Source organism: Staurois parvus, unplaced genomic scaffold (assembly GCF_062004578.1).
Source record: "Staurois parvus isolate SC_StPar_1 unplaced genomic scaffold, SC_StPar_1.0 ptg000721l, whole genome shotgun sequence".
Classification (NCBI taxonomy): domain Eukaryota; kingdom Metazoa; phylum Chordata; class Amphibia; order Anura; family Ranidae; genus Staurois; species Staurois parvus.
Genome location: NW_028318517.1, coordinates 2,747,081 through 2,763,337, shown reverse-complemented (window position 1 = coordinate 2,763,337; position 16,257 = coordinate 2,747,081). Strand labels below are relative to the sequence as shown.

At 46.6% G+C, this 16,257-nt stretch overlaps 1 protein-coding gene and 1 pseudogene across 1 annotated transcript; both read left to right on the top strand.

The window, feature by feature from the left end:
* Nucleotides 1-815: 815 nt before the first annotated feature.
* LOC149445434 (uncharacterized) lies at nt 816-15,549 on the top strand (annotated as a pseudogene).
* LOC149445435 (uncharacterized) lies at nt 11,076-12,696 on the top strand. The gene is made up of 3 exons (XM_089653819.1): nt 11,076-11,105; nt 12,145-12,351; nt 12,461-12,696. Exons 1-3 carry the CDS (start codon nt 11,076-11,078, stop codon nt 12,614-12,616), a joined length of 393 nt encoding a protein of 130 aa, XP_089509945.1. The 3' UTR covers nt 12,617-12,696.
* Nucleotides 15,550-16,257: the final 708 nt, after the last annotated feature.

Genomic DNA, 16,257 nt, shown 5'->3' with positions numbered 1-16,257 from the left:
TGGTCCTTCTATCTGAAGTCCTCTCAGCCGCTGGAGAGAAGACAGGGTGGCTGGGCCGGCTCCATCATGCTGTTGGGGATCTGGGCCAACTGCCCAGCATCCCTGGGGTATCCAGGTAGTGTTTGTAGTTGCTGGGCAGAGGCCAGCAGTTGTTTGTCCTGTTGCCAGCACTTCTGCTGGGGACCCCACATCTGCTCTGGCTAACCATGAGGGAGGGAGGCCGGCTTCCTCCACTCCCAGACTGTGGATCTGCTGCTGGGATTACATTCCTCTGTCACGGTCCCCCTGGTGCACAGATCCTGGCTTGGGAGGGAAGACAGTTCCCTCCACTCTGGCTGCCTGTGGGGGAAAGAGGACAACAACCTCCTCTCCCTTCTCCCCCTGGGCCTCTGATACTACCACAGGTGTGGGGAAGAGGTCCTGGACCCTCTGTCTGGTTGTCAGCGCTTCAGCTGGAGAAGTTTCTTTTACCTCCAAAGATGCTGCTGGCAGGAAATCCCATGTCCCGGTCGGTGGTGTAGGAGAAAGGGCGGCTGCCTCCTCTCTCAGGGAGACTGAAGCTGTTGTTGGTCCTGGGTAGAGCTCAGCAATGTTTGGCCCTGTTGCCAGCTCTTCTGCTGGAGGCTCACCAGGTGGTTTTTCCTCAGCGGAGAAATCTATCAAATCCCCAGCCTGTGGAATGGCTAAATGTCCAGGGCACAGGCTGGTGGCCCTTGGTCCCAGTGCCAGCACTTTGGCAGGTGCCTCATCACCCATAACATCTTCCAGTGAAAAATCCATTAGATCCATACATCCTGGGATCTGTAATTGGAGGGATGAGCCGACTGCTCCATCTTCCATACCCTCATCCAGCTGTTGGACAGACGTATTCCTCCATCCAAGCTCATCCCGTGCAGAAACAAGATCGTCTAAGTAAGCCAGCAGTTGCTGCATCCGCCATAAGACCTCCGTTTCCATAGCTGTGGGTGGTATCTGTCTCTCCTCTCCTGTTATCCGAACCTTGGATCCCGGTGGAGGTTTGGATGTGTTCACATCCAGGAAGCACAATCCCACCGCTGCCACCAATGTAACAGAACCGGACCCCGACTGCGCTTGGGTACTTCCATTATAATACCGCTTCCCCGTCCGAACCCCGACCACAGACACCACAGCCGACCATACAAGACTAGACGACACCAGTCTGTTGAACATGGAACTCTTTATTTGAAACTCAAACTGGCTTTTTATACACTCAGGGGACAGTCCCCCCTCCCTGCATAAGGACACAGGGTGGGGCATTCTACATTTAGTAACAAGAAACACACAGGTATTCAAACTTCACACCAGCAGACAGTCCCATCAGGAGGGAGGGCTGCTGGAGACACCCCCACTAAGCTAATAGACATAAACACATCCCATAATAGTTTGCTCCCAAGCAAGACACACAATAGAACAATGGGATGCAACCACATGGCATTAAACAATCAACAATCCCCCACCCCAATATTAGGACAGATCACCCTGTACCCCTAACAGGCACAGGGTGACTTACACATAAAAGAATATGGGAGCTGAGACAGGGGTCTCCCCACCCCTCCTAAGTGAGCTGGGTTCCATGGGCCCCCAACCCAATGTGACTCCCGTCACACCTCTCATCACTGTCCCTCCTATAAAAGACAGTTCTGGTTATTTCCTCACTCTCTGACTAAGGTCCATGAATAAAGAAATGACCTGGTAGGAGATCAGAGGAGCCATTTCCTAGTTCCCTTGAGGGTGGAATTGTAAGCTCCTCAGAGATCAAGCTGCCTGATGTGGGCGGAGTCCTGGTTTGGGGTACCCAATCAGCTCCTGTCTAGTAATCCTCTTTGTCTTTGTATTTTAGTCCATGGCCGGGAGATGAGGAAAACCTCCGAGGATTGTCTCACTTTGTCTCCAGACTGGAAAGTAGAAGATGAGGACATCACACAGTATAGTCCAGGAGAAAACCCGGCTCCCTCCAATGTCCATCCGGCACCACCCAGTGTAGATGGACCATCGGATTCCTCGTATCCTGAGGAACCTCAGACTGTGCGGGACCGGGCCGACCCTCCAACAGAGAAGAGCTACTCCTGTACTGAGTGCGGGAAGGGTTTCCAATGTAAATCCAATCTTAATAGGCATAAAAGATCTCACACGGGAGAGAAGCCGTATTCCTGTCCTGAGTGCGGGAAATGTTTTTCACATAAATTCTCTCTTTACAAACATCAGAGATCTCACACGGGGGAGAAGCCTTATTCCTGTCCTGAGTGTGGGAAATGTTTTTCACGCAAATCCTATCTTAACAGACATCAGAGATCTCACACGGGGGAAAAGCCGTATTCCTGTCCTGAGTGCGGGGAATGTTTTTCAGTGAAGTCCAGACTTTTCATACATCAGAGATATCACACAGGGGAGAAGCCATATTCTTGTCCTGAGTGCGGGAAATGTTTTTCAGTGAAATGCAGTCTTTATACACATCAGAGATCTCACACGGGGGAGAAACCATACTCCTGTCCTGAGTGTGGGAAAAGTTTTTCAGAGAAGAAAAGTTTGCATAACCATCAGAGATCTCACACCGGGGAGAAGCCATATTCCTGTCCTGAGTGTGGAAAATGTTTTTCAGAGAAGTCCAATCTTTCCAGACATCAGAGATCTCACACGGGGGAGAAGCCGTATTCCTGTCCTGAGTGCAGGAAATATTTTTCAGAGAAAAAAAGTCTGCACAACCATCAGAGAACTCACACGGGGGATAAGCCATATTCGTGTCCTGAGTGTGGAAAATGTTTTTCAGAGAAGTCCAATCTTTCCAGACATCAGAGATCTCACACGGGGGAGAAGCCGTATTCCTGTTCTGAGTGTGGGAAATATTTTTCACTGAAGTCTGGTCTTTCCAAACATCAGAGATCTCACACAGGGGTGAAGCCACTTTCGGGTCCTGAGTGAGGGAAATGTTCCTCACTGACATCCTGTCTTCCTGTATATCAGGGGTCCCACACAACCCTGGAGGTATATTAGTACCTTGAGTGCAGGAAATGTCTTCTAGATGAATGTTGCTGGACATCCCAGCTCTCATGTGGGGAAGAAGCACACCCTGATATACACCTCAGATATACTCCATGGCTGATCTTCATCATGGAAGAAACAGTTCATAAGGAGATCAGAGGTCCCCAAAGACATGGATGAAGTGTGGGACAGGGTTGCCCATTGATGGCAGGAGAAGAATAAAAATGGAGTCCTGACCTAGAGCACTGGGCTGACTTTTCATTGGGGTGCAGCCTATGTGCTAGAGATGGTTTGCACCTAAATGGAAGGGGGTCTGATGTTGTGGGGGAGGGGTTTATAGGAAGGCTGGAGGAGTATATAAACTAGGATGGAGGGGGAGGGAGAATTCTATTATAATGGGGTAGACAGATCAGATGGGTCAGTACTTATTGGGGGGTGGAATGGGGAAAGATGGGGGGAGGGCTATGGCAGGTGGGAAGAAAGTTCCCATGTTACAAACAACCAGTGGAATTGGTACCATTTGTATGAAAATAAAAAAAATACACAAAATCTATGTGAATAAGGTGTCAGTGAATGAACAAGGTGTCAGTGAATGAAAGTGTTTGTTCACCAATGCCAGAAGTGTGCCCAGCACAATAGGTGAGTTGGAAGGTTTGGTGCATGAAGAGAACTAGGATTGAATTGGTGTTGCTGAATCTTGGCTTCATTCCTCACATGACTGGGCCATTCATATTCCTGGCTAGGTTCTCTTTCGGAGAGACGGGGGAAATAGGAAAGGTGGTGGTGTCTGTCTCTATGTGAGAAGTGATCTCAGAGGACCCAGTTGATGGAGAGTGTGATGAGGCTGAAGTATTATGGGTGGAACTGCACATGGGGGGGCGTACTACAAAGGTCATCATTGGAGTTTGTTATAGGCCTTCCAGTGTTAATGAGGAGGTGGAGACTCAGCTCCTCCCACAGATGGAAAGGGCTGGGACAGTGATAATAATGGGGGGTGGTAACTACTCGTAAATTGACTGGAGTAATGGTACTGCAGGAACAGTTAAAGGGCAAAAATGTATAAACCTACTAAAGGACAATTTTATGGTCCAGTTCATAGAGGCCCAACTAGGAATGATGCTGGACCTGGTCATCTCCAACCATGCAGAGCTTCTTACGAATGTCCATATAAAAGAACATCTGGGTAGCAGTGACCATAACATGATTTCATTTATTGTTAGCTGTAAACAGCAAGCACATACGGGAAAAATAAAAACGCTCAACTTTAAGAGAGCTAATTTTCCAAGTCTGAGAGCTGTTCTCCAAGACTTAGACTGGGAGGGAATATTGACATCAATGAACACAACACAGAAATGGGAGTTCTTCAAAAAGACTGTACAGTGGGGTAAAAAAGTATTTAGTCAGCCACCAATTGGGCAAGTTCTCCCGCTTATAAAGATGAGAGAGGCCTGTAATTGGCATCATAGGTAGTCCTCAATTATGAGACACAAAATGAGAAAACAAATCCAGACAATCACATTGGCTGATTTGGAAAGAATTTATTTGCAAATTATGGTGGAAAATAAGTATTTGGTCAATATCAAAAGTTCATGTCAATACTTTGTTATATATCCTTTGTTGGCAATGACAGAGGTCAGACATTTCCTGTAAGTCTTCACAAGGTTGGCACACACTGTTGCTGGTATGTTGGCCCATCCTCCATGCAGATCTCCTCTAGAGCAGTGATGTTTTGGGGCTGTCGCTGGGCAACACGGACTTTCAACTCCCTCCAAAGGTTTTCTATGGGGTTGTGATCTGGAGACTGGCTAGGCCACTCCAGGACCTTGAAATGCTTCTTAGGAAGCCACTCTTTCATTGCCCGGGTGGTATGTTTGGGATCATTGTCATGTTGGAAGACCCGGCCACGTTTCATCTTCAATGCCCTTGCTGATGGAAGGAGGTTTGCACTCAAAATCTCACGATACATGGCCCCATTCATTCTGTCCTGTACATGGATCAGTCGTCCTGGTCCCTTTGCGGAGAAACAGCCCCAAAGCATGATGTTGCCACCCCCATGCTTCACAGTAGGTATGGTGTTCTTTGGCTGCAACTCAGCATTCTCTTTCCTCCAAACACGACGAGTTGTGTTTCTACCAAACAGTTCTATTTTGGTTTCATCTGACCATATGACATTCTCCCAATCCTCTTCTGGATCATCCAAATGCTCTCTAGCAAACTTCAGACGGGCCCCAACATGTACTGGCTTAAGCAGGGGGACACGTCTGGCACTGCAGGATCTGAGTCCCTGGTGGCGTAGTGTGTTACTGATGGTAGCCTTTGTTACATTGGTCCCAGCTCTCAGCAGGTCATTCACTAGGTCCCCCCGTGTGGTCCTGGGATTTTTGCTCACCGTTCTTGTGATCATTTTGACCCCACGGGGTGAGATCTTGCTTGGAGCCCCAGATTGAGGGAGATTATCAGTGGTCTTGTATGTCTTCCATTTTCTAATTATTGCTCCCACAGTTGATTTGTTCACACCAAGCTGCTTGCCTATTGCAGATTCAGTCTTCCCAGCCTGGTGCAGGTCTACAATTTTGTTTCTGGTGTCCTTCGACAGCTCTTTGGTCTTCACCATAGTGGAGTTTGGAGTGTGACTGTTTGAGGTTGTGGACAGGTGTCTTTTATACTGATAACAAGTTCAAACAGGTGCCATTGATACAGGTAATGAGTGCAGGACAGAGGAGCCTCTTAAAGAAGAAGGTACAGGTCTGTGAGAGCCAGAAATCTTGCTTGTTTGTAGGAGACCAAATACTTATTTTCCACCATAATTTGCAAATAAATTCTTTCCAGATCAGCCAATGTGATTGTCTGGATTTGTTTTTCTCCTTTTGTTTCTCATAGTTGAGGTCTCCCTATGATGCCAATTACAGGCCTCTCTCATCTTTGTAAGTGGGAGAACTTGTACAATTGGTGGTGGCTAAATACTTTTTTACCCCACTGTATGTGACCACACTGCAAAATATATTCCCATGGACAACAAGTATAAAAGGCTAAAAATCCAACCTATGTGGCTTACGGCCAAAGTTACAAAAGCGATAGATAATAAGAAAGAGCTTTTATTAAATATAAAAATGAAGGAACGCGATCATCGTTTACACATTACAAAGAATATTATTTACATGTTTTCCTCTGTACAGGGCACATCCTCTGCCATTGAAGTGTTACATTTGTTGGAATGGGATTGTGGATCCATCAATATGAGTGAGTTCCGGGGTCAAGAATGGCTACATTTGATGTCTTCTTATCAGGCGGACTTTTCCCAGAAGGAACAAACTGAAACAGAAATGTATTCGCTGTTTTTGAGGTTGGGAAAGCTCTTGGAAAAGAAATCGGCATTTTTTTGGCATATTAAAACAGTCGATAAGTATGCCCAAGAAAAAATCAACCCACTTGGGTGGAGGATCCAGATCTTTCCTAACCTTGAAAAAATAAGTGAGGAATTCGAAAGGGAACGGGAGGAAAGCCTACAATCATGCTCACAGAAATGATGTCCATATTGGCTCCGGAATATAATAAACAGATGTTATCATTGGAGAAGGATATTGGAGATGCAGAGAGATTGTTATCTGCATTCACAACACATTCATTGTATTCTGATTTGGAGAGGAAACTTAGGGAAGGCCTAGCAGATTTGTACAAACACATATATCAACAAAAAAAGAGTATACATTTTAGGGAGATAAAACAGCGTTTTTGGAAAGTAAAGCATACAGGTGGACTACCCCTCAATACACGAACCTCCAGAGGAGGCGCTATCACCACACTACAGAGGACACCTTAGAACATGAACCTCCAGAGGAGGCGCTATCACCACACTACACAGGACACCTTAGAACATGAACCTCCAGAGGAGGCGCTATCACCACTCTACACAGGACACCTTAGAACATGAACCTCCAGAGGAGGCCCTATCACCACATTACGTGGGACACCTTAGAACATGAACCTCCAGAGGAGGCGCTATCACCACACTACACAGGACACCTTAGAACATGAACCTCCAGAGGAGGCGCTATCACCACACTACAGAGGACACCTTAGAACATGAACCTCCAGAGGAGGCGCTATCACCACACTACACAGGACACCTTAGAACATGAACCTCCAGAGGAGGCGCTATCACCACACTACACAGGACACCTTAGAACATGAACCTCCAGAGGAGGTGCTATCACCACACTACACAGGACACCATAGAACATGAACCTCCAGAGGAGGCGCTATCACCACACTACACAGGACACCATAGAACATAAACCTCCAGAGGAGGCGCTATCACCACACTACACAGGACACCTTAGAACATGAACCTCCAGAGGAGGCGCTATCACCACACTACACAGGACACCTTAGAACATGAACCTCCAGAGGAGGCGCTATCACCACACTACAGAGGACACCATAGAACATGAACCTCCAGAGGAGGCACTATCACCACACTACACAGGACACCTTAGAATTATCACATTTCAATAATACACCATTGGACTCTGACTCATTCTCTCTTTGAATGTATTCTACTCCGAACAGGGGACAAGGTCGCCTTAAAAGAAACCATAATAGAAAAATAAAAACCGTTCTCTGGATACTCACCCCGTATCCTTACAGGAGAACACATGAGTGAGTCACAAAGTCCTATCACACGACTCTCTCTTGTAGAGGATGCAATAGCAGGTGAGTTCTACTGCTTTTTTTAGGACCCAAAGGGGGAGATCGGGCCCGGGGGAAGGAACATTACATGACCCGAACTTGACCTCTGCATTGAATATTGTCAATTTGTCCTCATATGCCTTGACCCAATTTGAAGAAAATCTTCTCTCTCGTGGACTAAGCTTCTGTCCACATCAAAATACAGATGAGTTTGAATTAGTTAAGGATTTACAGCTTTTTGCCAGAAAACTTTCCATAAGATGTGCTTATGGGAAATCCAGCCATGCCACTGAATCTTTTGATTGGTCGCAATACTCCAGCAGAGATTTCAAAGCCCTCAGAGATTTGACGCTCTTGCTGGAAGAAAGCCAACCCAGTGCTCTTATTGATCAACTCGATCTGGACTCACTATTGTGGGAATCAGACCAATCACCATTCAATTCTTTTACTCAATTTAAAAAGCCGTCCTCAAAGTTTCCACCATTGAGCAATTATCCTATTATTGCTATATTCCTTAAACAAACATTGAAAGACATCCAGAACCTCTCCTATAATCATATGTACAGTGAAAGACATCCAGAACCTCTCCTATAATCAGATGTACAGTGAAAGACATCCAGAACCTCTCCTATAATCATATGTACAGTGACAATTTGTTTTCTATGGAACAAGAAGTGCCACGCGCCCTACAGAACAATAACATCATTACAATGAAACCATCTGAAAAAGGTGGTAACGTAGTCATTATGGACAACACACAATACAAGGAAATGTGTTACAAAATTCTGTCCAACAACAATTGGTATCGCTCCATCCCCTCAACTTTGATTGCAAGGTTTGTGGCAGAGTTCTATTGACAGTGCTTTAGAACAAGGTATCATCCAGAAGCAATGATGGGAATACATTAGAGTGAAATTCCCTAGAACTCCTACATTTTAGTTTACCTAAAATACACAAGGATCCAAAAAATCCTACTGGACGTCCAATAGCGGACGTCGGTCTAACTGAAGATTTGAGTCGTGTTATAGACTAATACCTACAACTTCATTTATCATCATTACTCTCATTTCTTAAGGATACCGTCCACTTTTTGCAAATTATTGAGGACTCCACTGTTCCCAAAGAAGCCTTGTTAGTTACCATAGATATTGAGGCCCTATACAGCTCCATTCCCCATAATCGGGGTGTCAGGGTCCGCCACGGCATCTCGTCCGGCGCATGCGCAGTCTCGGCGGCTCGCACCGGGATACCGGCACTAGGTCCCGGCCGCGGCTGAGGGAGACTTGCGCATGCGCAGTAGGCACCGCAAGTACACGCTAGGCAGCCAATGACAGCGCAGGGCGCGGTATTTAAAGATGCCCTGTGCTGTCACAAATCGCCGCAAGGTCTTATCCTGTTACCTGAGTTCCTGTACCCCTGTGATTGTGTTATTTTGACCTGGATTGCCCTGACTACGCTGCCTTCTCCTGTTTTTGACCCGGATTGCCCTGACTACGCTGCCTTCTCCTGTCCTGACCCCTGGCTTGTTTGACCTCTCTGCGGACTGACCATTCCTATACTGACCCTGCATGTGACCTGACTATTCTTTGCCTGCTGATTCTGTACCTCGCTGCCCCACGGTGACAACTGGCTAGTTTGACTACGATCCGTCTATCCATCCATCCTGCCTGGGCCTGCCGGCCTCCTCACATCTGGCTCTCCTCCTGTATCCATCCCCGGAGGTTCCCTCTGCCACGGGTGGGAGTACTCGGAGGTCGTGACCTGGTCCTGGTCTGCTTCAAGTCCATCCCCACCATCAGGGGCCCTGGTGAACACGCAGACCGGGACTTAGACTCCACTCTCTGGGTATTCCTGTCCAGTGGGCTGCAAGAGGCCACACATGGCGGATCCATAACAGCAGGGGTCACACTACCAGATGCTTCTCAGGGCTGCAGTTCCTCTGAGCTCCACAAGGTGGGGATCTCACTTCTACCCAGACAGGAAATCTCTATGGTAGATAGGAAGTGATGTCAGGTACAGACAGGAAGTGATGTCAGGTACAGACAGGAGTTCCAGGGGAAACATGAGTAAGGAGCAAGCAGAGCGGAGACATTCCTGGATCTGGCGGCAGAGGAGGTAATACGTAGATGAACCCCTTCAGGGGGAGGAGTTGATGATTATATATTTGCCCCCAAAGCTGGCCTACATGGTTCAGTTTTATCGTTCAGCCAGCGGGATGACCATAAAAACTGAAGTGATTCCCCCATCCACACATTGGAGGTGGATGGGGGAATCCTCCCCGCTGCACTCTTGTATTCTGACAATGGGGGACTGCTCCGCTCTCAGAATACACGGACCAGAACTGAAGCTATTGGCTGCAGCCACTGGGGGAGTGGCTTTTATCCGGCAGTGACCACACATGGATGGAAATGTGAGCGATCCCTGCTGAACCAGCTGAATTTCCATGGATCTATGGTCACCTTCAGTGACTTCCTCCCCTCCCCCTCATCTCCTTCATGATGGAAGTCATGCTGAGATCATCTCCCATTGGCTGAGCAATATTCTCATTTGTCTCTCAGCTCCTTCTTGCTATTCCTCGTCCTGCCTGTTGTTTCCTTGGATTGATTTTCTGTGTAGTGACCCCGGCTTGGTCTCTTGGATGCGCTCGTCTGTTGCTTGCCCTGACCTTTCTCCTGATTCCTGGATCTCCTCCTCATCTCTCCTCCATATCCTCTTACACAGCTTTTCTCCACACCTGCAGTGACCCTGGGGGGAGGAAACTTGGCACCAGCACGCCGCCAAATCCATCCCCACCATTAGGGGCTCTGGAGACAATTGTCTGCTATTTACACTCCATTCCTCCGCACGTCACCTGATCACATGACAGCTTACTTCCACAGATTCCGAACAGATTTCTGGATGGTAAAGGTCAAAGTTCACTCTTCAGTTTAGGAGAGGTAGGACGCACCCAGGAACAAGGATTTGGTTTATACAGGAGCCTCATATAGAAGACCTCTCAAATCTCCCCATACAAATGTCCCTCCATCCAGATTCTATATGTCCTATGACATCACACTGACCTCACAGCTCCTCCTCCCAATGTCCCCCCATCCAGAGTCAGAGAATCCTATGACATCACACTGACCTCACAGCTCCTCCTCCCAATGTCCCCCCATGCAGAGTCAGAGAATCCTATGACATCACACTGACCTCACAGCTCCTCCTCCCAATGTCCCTCCATCCGGAGTCAGAGAATCCTATGACATCACACTGACCTCACAGCTCCTCCTCCCAATGTCCTTCAATCCAGCTCTTTTTTCTTTTTTTCTGGTAATCTTAGGGTGTAGGCGGACCCTTTGCATCCTCACAACCAAAGCAGAACTGTTGATCCTCCATTCTATGTAAAGATGTCAGAATTCCTTATACCTCAGCCTGAAGTGGGGCTTTAATAACATGGAGACCTGAATGGAGAGGTGAGGAGGATTCTGGGAATATCATTTGATGTGACTCTGTGTTCAGATGTAGAGTTTTCCTCCTGTGAAGTCTGGAGATCATATGACATCACATTGCCTCCACCTCCCTCCCTGATAGAAGAGAGAAAGAAGAAGAAGATTCTAGAAGTCACCAGAGAGATCACTGAGCTGCTGACAGGAGAGGTGAGCGGTGCCGGGAATTCTGGGACATTCTCCAGTAACAGACAAGGGATGTGTCTGGATGGTGACTGTATCATTGTGTGTGTCAGGTTCCTATAAGGTGTCAGGGTGTCACTGTCTATTTCTCCATGGAGGAGTGGGAGTATTTAGAAGGACACAAGGATCTCTACAAGGACGTCATGATGGACAATCAGCCGCCCCTCACATCACCGGGTAAGAGGAGACTTTATTGTAAAGGAGAGAGCAGTACGGAGGATCCACCTAGATCCCCCATCATCTGATAAACACATAGAAACAATGGATTCAGTCAGTGTGTGTGTTTCCTACAGATGGATCCAGTCATGGGAACCCACCAGAGAGATGTCCCCGTCCTCTGTATTCCCGGGATTCCACACAGGAAGGTCACACCATCCCTCACCATCATCAGGTAGATGAGGAACAATCACTGATAGTATCATTAGGATCTGTACATTATCTGCATTGTTACCATTGATGGCATTTTTATTATATATTCAGAGTGGAAACCTGAGAGATCCTAAAGTTGAGGTTAAAGAAGAGATAAAAGAGGAGGAGGATGAGGATGGGGGGATGGAGGAGTCAGAGCTTCTAAAAGAACACAAAGATCTGTACCAGGACACCATAGTGGAGTCATCCAGCTACAGGAACCCACCAGAGAGATGTCCCCGTCCTCTGTATTCCCGGGATTCCACACAGGAAGGTCACACCATCCCTCACCATCATCAGGTAGATGATGACAATTCTTGGTAGTTGTGATTTATACACAGCATGTTTGTTACAATGAATGTTTTATTATATCTTTCAGAGTGGAATCCTCGGGGATGAGAATATTGATGTTAAAGAAGAGTATAAAGAGGAGGATGAGGAGTATGGAGTGATGGAGGAGTTTTCAGAAGGACACAAGGATATGATGGAGCCACCTAATATCAGGAACCCACCAGAGAGATGTCCCCGTCCTCTGTATTCCCGGGATTCCACACAGGAAGGTCACACCATCCCTCAGTATTTCAAGGTCAGTGGGACAGAGTAACTAGAACATGGACTGATGAAGACAATTTGTGGATTTTTTAATGTGAGTTTATAAATTACAGATGATATTTTCTCTCATTTCCTTGATTTAGAGTGGAGATCCAATCGATATAGAATTTGAGGTGAAAGCAGAAGAAGAAGAAGAGGCGTATGTGAGGGATGATCAGCAGTCTATGGAGGAGGATGGAATAACGGGGACATTTATAGAGGAGGACACTCCTACAGAGATCAGCACAGGTGGGTCATGAACACTAAATCCATTCCTCCACCCATACTGCTCACTGATTGGTCCAGAGTAGGGCGGGGACTGGGTGATATCAGCCTGTAATCCCCTGGTCACTTTCCTGAGCTGTGTTCCCCGTCCTGTATTCCTGGATTTCTCTCGGATAATCTTCCTTCTCTGTGCTGCAGACACAATTTATGTCTCTAGACTGGATTTATGGAGGTTCTGGGGTTCAGCTGGCAGCAAAATGTTGATTTTTACTCTAAGCATTGCATAATGTAGGCACCCAGGACATGTGACTGGGGTCTCCTGCCTTGTGCCTGACTCCTCCAGGGGACCTTCTCTGTTATCTGCTGGCTGTGCCGGGTGGAGGGATATGTCTGTAGTGTCTCAGACCCAAGTCACTGAGTGCAGTCTCAGGAGATGGGAGGCAGCGGTGTGGGATCTCTGCAACTTGTCTACAGTAAACATTTAAGCTTCCACTGATTACTGAATACCAATATTATGAGTCCTGACCCTTATACTGTATAATTTATATTGTACATTACATACTCCTGACCCCTGCACTATATACTCTATGTTGTACATTACATACTCCTGACCCCAGCACTATATACTCTGTTGTACATTACATACTCCTGACCCCTGCACTATATACTCTATGTTGTATATTACATACTCCTGACCCCTGCACTATATACTCTATGTTGTACATTACATACTCCTGACCCCTGCACTATATACTCTATGTTGTACATTACATACTCCTGACCCCTGCACTATATACTCCATGTTGTACATTACATACTCCTGACCCCTGCATTATATACTCTGTTGTACATTACATACTCCTGACCCCTGCACTATATACTCTATGTTGTACATTACATACTCCTGACCCCTGCACTATATACTCTATGTTGTACATTACATACTCCTGACCCCTGCACTATATACTCTATGTTGTACATTACATACTCCAGACTCCTGCACTATATACTCTATGTTGTACATTATATACTCCTGACCCCTGCACTATATACTCCATGTTGTACATTACATACTGCTGACCCCTGCACTTTTTACTCTATGTTGTACATTCCATAGTCCTGACTTCTGCTCTCCCCCCTCCCCCACTTCTATATATACACATAATATGGATTCTCTTTTGTTCCCCCCATTTCCTCCCAGCTGGACATTTTATATCGGATGACGTGATTGGAGCACAGACTTTTACATGGTGATAATAATGTGATAACATCCTCCAACTTTGGACCCTTAAACAGAAAGTGATAATGAGGGAGGAGTCAATACCCCAATGATGGTGGTCTTCAGGATCACTCCTGTCTTCATCTTGGTTGTTCTCCCCATCCTCACTCTCTGACCTCTGGTGGGGCTCAGCCCCGCTGTTCTTCATGACTAAATCATGGACTAAATAAGGAAGTGCAGTACTTCTTGTGTTGGGAAGATGGCGATGAGTGATAGAGGGGGTGGGGACCCTCGTTCTATAATCCCCTCATCACTGTCCCTCCTATAAAAGACAGTTCTGGTTGTTTCCTCACTCTCTGACTAAGGTCCATGAATAAAGAAATGACCTGGTAGGAGATCAGAGGAGCCATTTCCTAGTACACTTAATGGTGGAATTGTAAGCTCCTCAGAGACCAAGCTGCCTGATGTGGGCAGAGTCCTGGTTTGGGGGAACCAATCAGCTCCTGTCTAGTAATCCTCTGTCTTTGTATTTTAGTCCATGGCCGGGAGATGAGGAAAACCTCCGAGGATTGTCTCACTTTGTCTCCAGACTGGAAAGTAGAAGATGAGGACATCACACAGTATAGTCCAGGAGAAAACCCGGCTCCCTCCAATGTCCATCCGGCACCACCCAGTGTAGATGGACCATTGGATTCCTTGTATCCTGAGGAACCTCAGACTGTGCGGGACCGGGCCGACCCTCCAACAGGGAAGAGCTTCTCCTGTACTGAGTGCGGGAAATGTTTTTCAGTGAAGTATGATCTTTACAGACATCAAAGATCTCACACGGGGGAAAAGCCGTATTCCTGTCATGAGTGCAGGAAATGTTTTTCAAGGAAGTCTGATATTTACAGACATCAGAGATCTCACACAGGGGAGAAGCCATATTCCTGTCCAGAGTGTGGGAAATGTTTTTCAGACATTTCCAATCTTCATAAACATCAGAGATCTCACACAGGGGAGAAGCCATATTCCTGTCCAGAGTGTGGGAAATGTTTCTCACAGAAGTACCATCTTTATACACATCAAAGATCTCACACCGGTGAGAAGCCGTATTCCTGTCCTGAGTGTGGAAAATGTTTTTCAGTGAAGACCAGTCTTTATGTACATCAAAGATCCCACACAGGTGAGAAGCCGTATTCTTGTCCTGAGTGTGGAAAATGTTTTTCAGATAAGTCCACTTTTCACAAACATCAGAGATGTCACACGGGGGAAAAGCCATATTCCTGTCCTGAGTGTGGGAAATGTTTTTCACAAAAGTCACATCTTTACACACATCAGAGATCTCACACGGGGGAGAAGCCATATTCCTGTCCTGAGTGCGGGAAATGTTTTTCAGTGAAGTCCCTTCTTTACACTCATCAAGGATCTCACATGGGGGAGAAGCCACTTTCCTGTTCTGAGTGTGGAAAGTGTTTTTCAGATAAGTCCAGTCTTTACACACATCAGAGATCTCACATTGGAGTGAAGCCGTATTCCTGTCCTGAGTGTGAAAAATGTTTTTCAGATAAGTCCAATCTTTACAGACATCAAAGATCTCACACGGGAGAGAAGCCGTATTCCTGTCCTGAGTGTGGGAAATGTTTTTCACAGAAGTCCAATCTTTACACACATCAGAGATCTCACACGGGGGAGATGCCACTTTCTTGTCCTGAGTGAGGGAAATTTTCCTCACTGAAGTCCTGTCTTCTTGTACATCAGGGATTATAATGGGGTAGACAGATCAGAAAGGGGTCAGTACTTATTGGGGGGTGGAATGGGGAAAGATGGGGGGAGGGCTATGGCAGATGATAAGAAGGTTCCCATGTTACAAACAACCAGTGGAATTGGTACCATTTGTATGAAAATAAAAAATACACAAAATCCATTTGAACAATTTGTCAGTGAATGAACAAGGTGTCTATTATTATTTTTCAGTATTTATATAATGCCAAAGGGTTTGCTCAGCGCTGTACATTAGAATGTGGGACAAGACATGAGACAATACAGTAACAATACAATACACGAGGGGTTAGAGGGCCCTGCTCTTTTGAGCTTACAGTCTAGGAGGGAGGGGATGGTGGTACAGGAGGAGATGGCTGTGGGGGATGGAATGGAGTGAGGAGTGGAGGGGATCGGCTGTTAGGTGAGGGCGGAGTAAGCTTCCCTGAAGAGATGGGTTTTTAGGGTGCGCCTAAAGGTGAGAAGGTAGGGGACAATCTGATGGATTGGGGAAGTGAGTTCCAGAGGATGGGGGAAGCTCTGGAGAAGTCCTGAAGTCGGGCATGGGAGGTGAAGACCAGGGAGCTAGAGAGTAGGAGGTCTTGTGAGGAGCGAAGATTACGGGTTGGGTGGTATTTGGGTATCAGGTCGGTGAGGTCGTTTGGGGCAGCATTATGAATGGCTTTGTATGTCTGTGTTAGTAGTTTGAATTTAATG

What these genes read in the sequence shown, in the direction of transcription:
- LOC149445435 (XM_089653819.1), top strand. Translation starts at nt 11,076, where the DNA reads ATGTCAGAATTCCTTATACCTCAGCCTGAA. An exon ending in TCCTTATACCTCAGCCTGAA is followed by an intron (nt 11,106 to 12,144) that starts GTGGGGCTTTAA and finishes TATATCTTTCAG; the next exon opens with AGTGGAATCCTCGGGGATGA. An exon ending in CCATCCCTCAGTATTTCAAG is followed by an intron (nt 12,352 to 12,460) that starts GTCAGTGGGACA and finishes TCCTTGATTTAG; the next exon opens with AGTGGAGATCCAATCGATAT.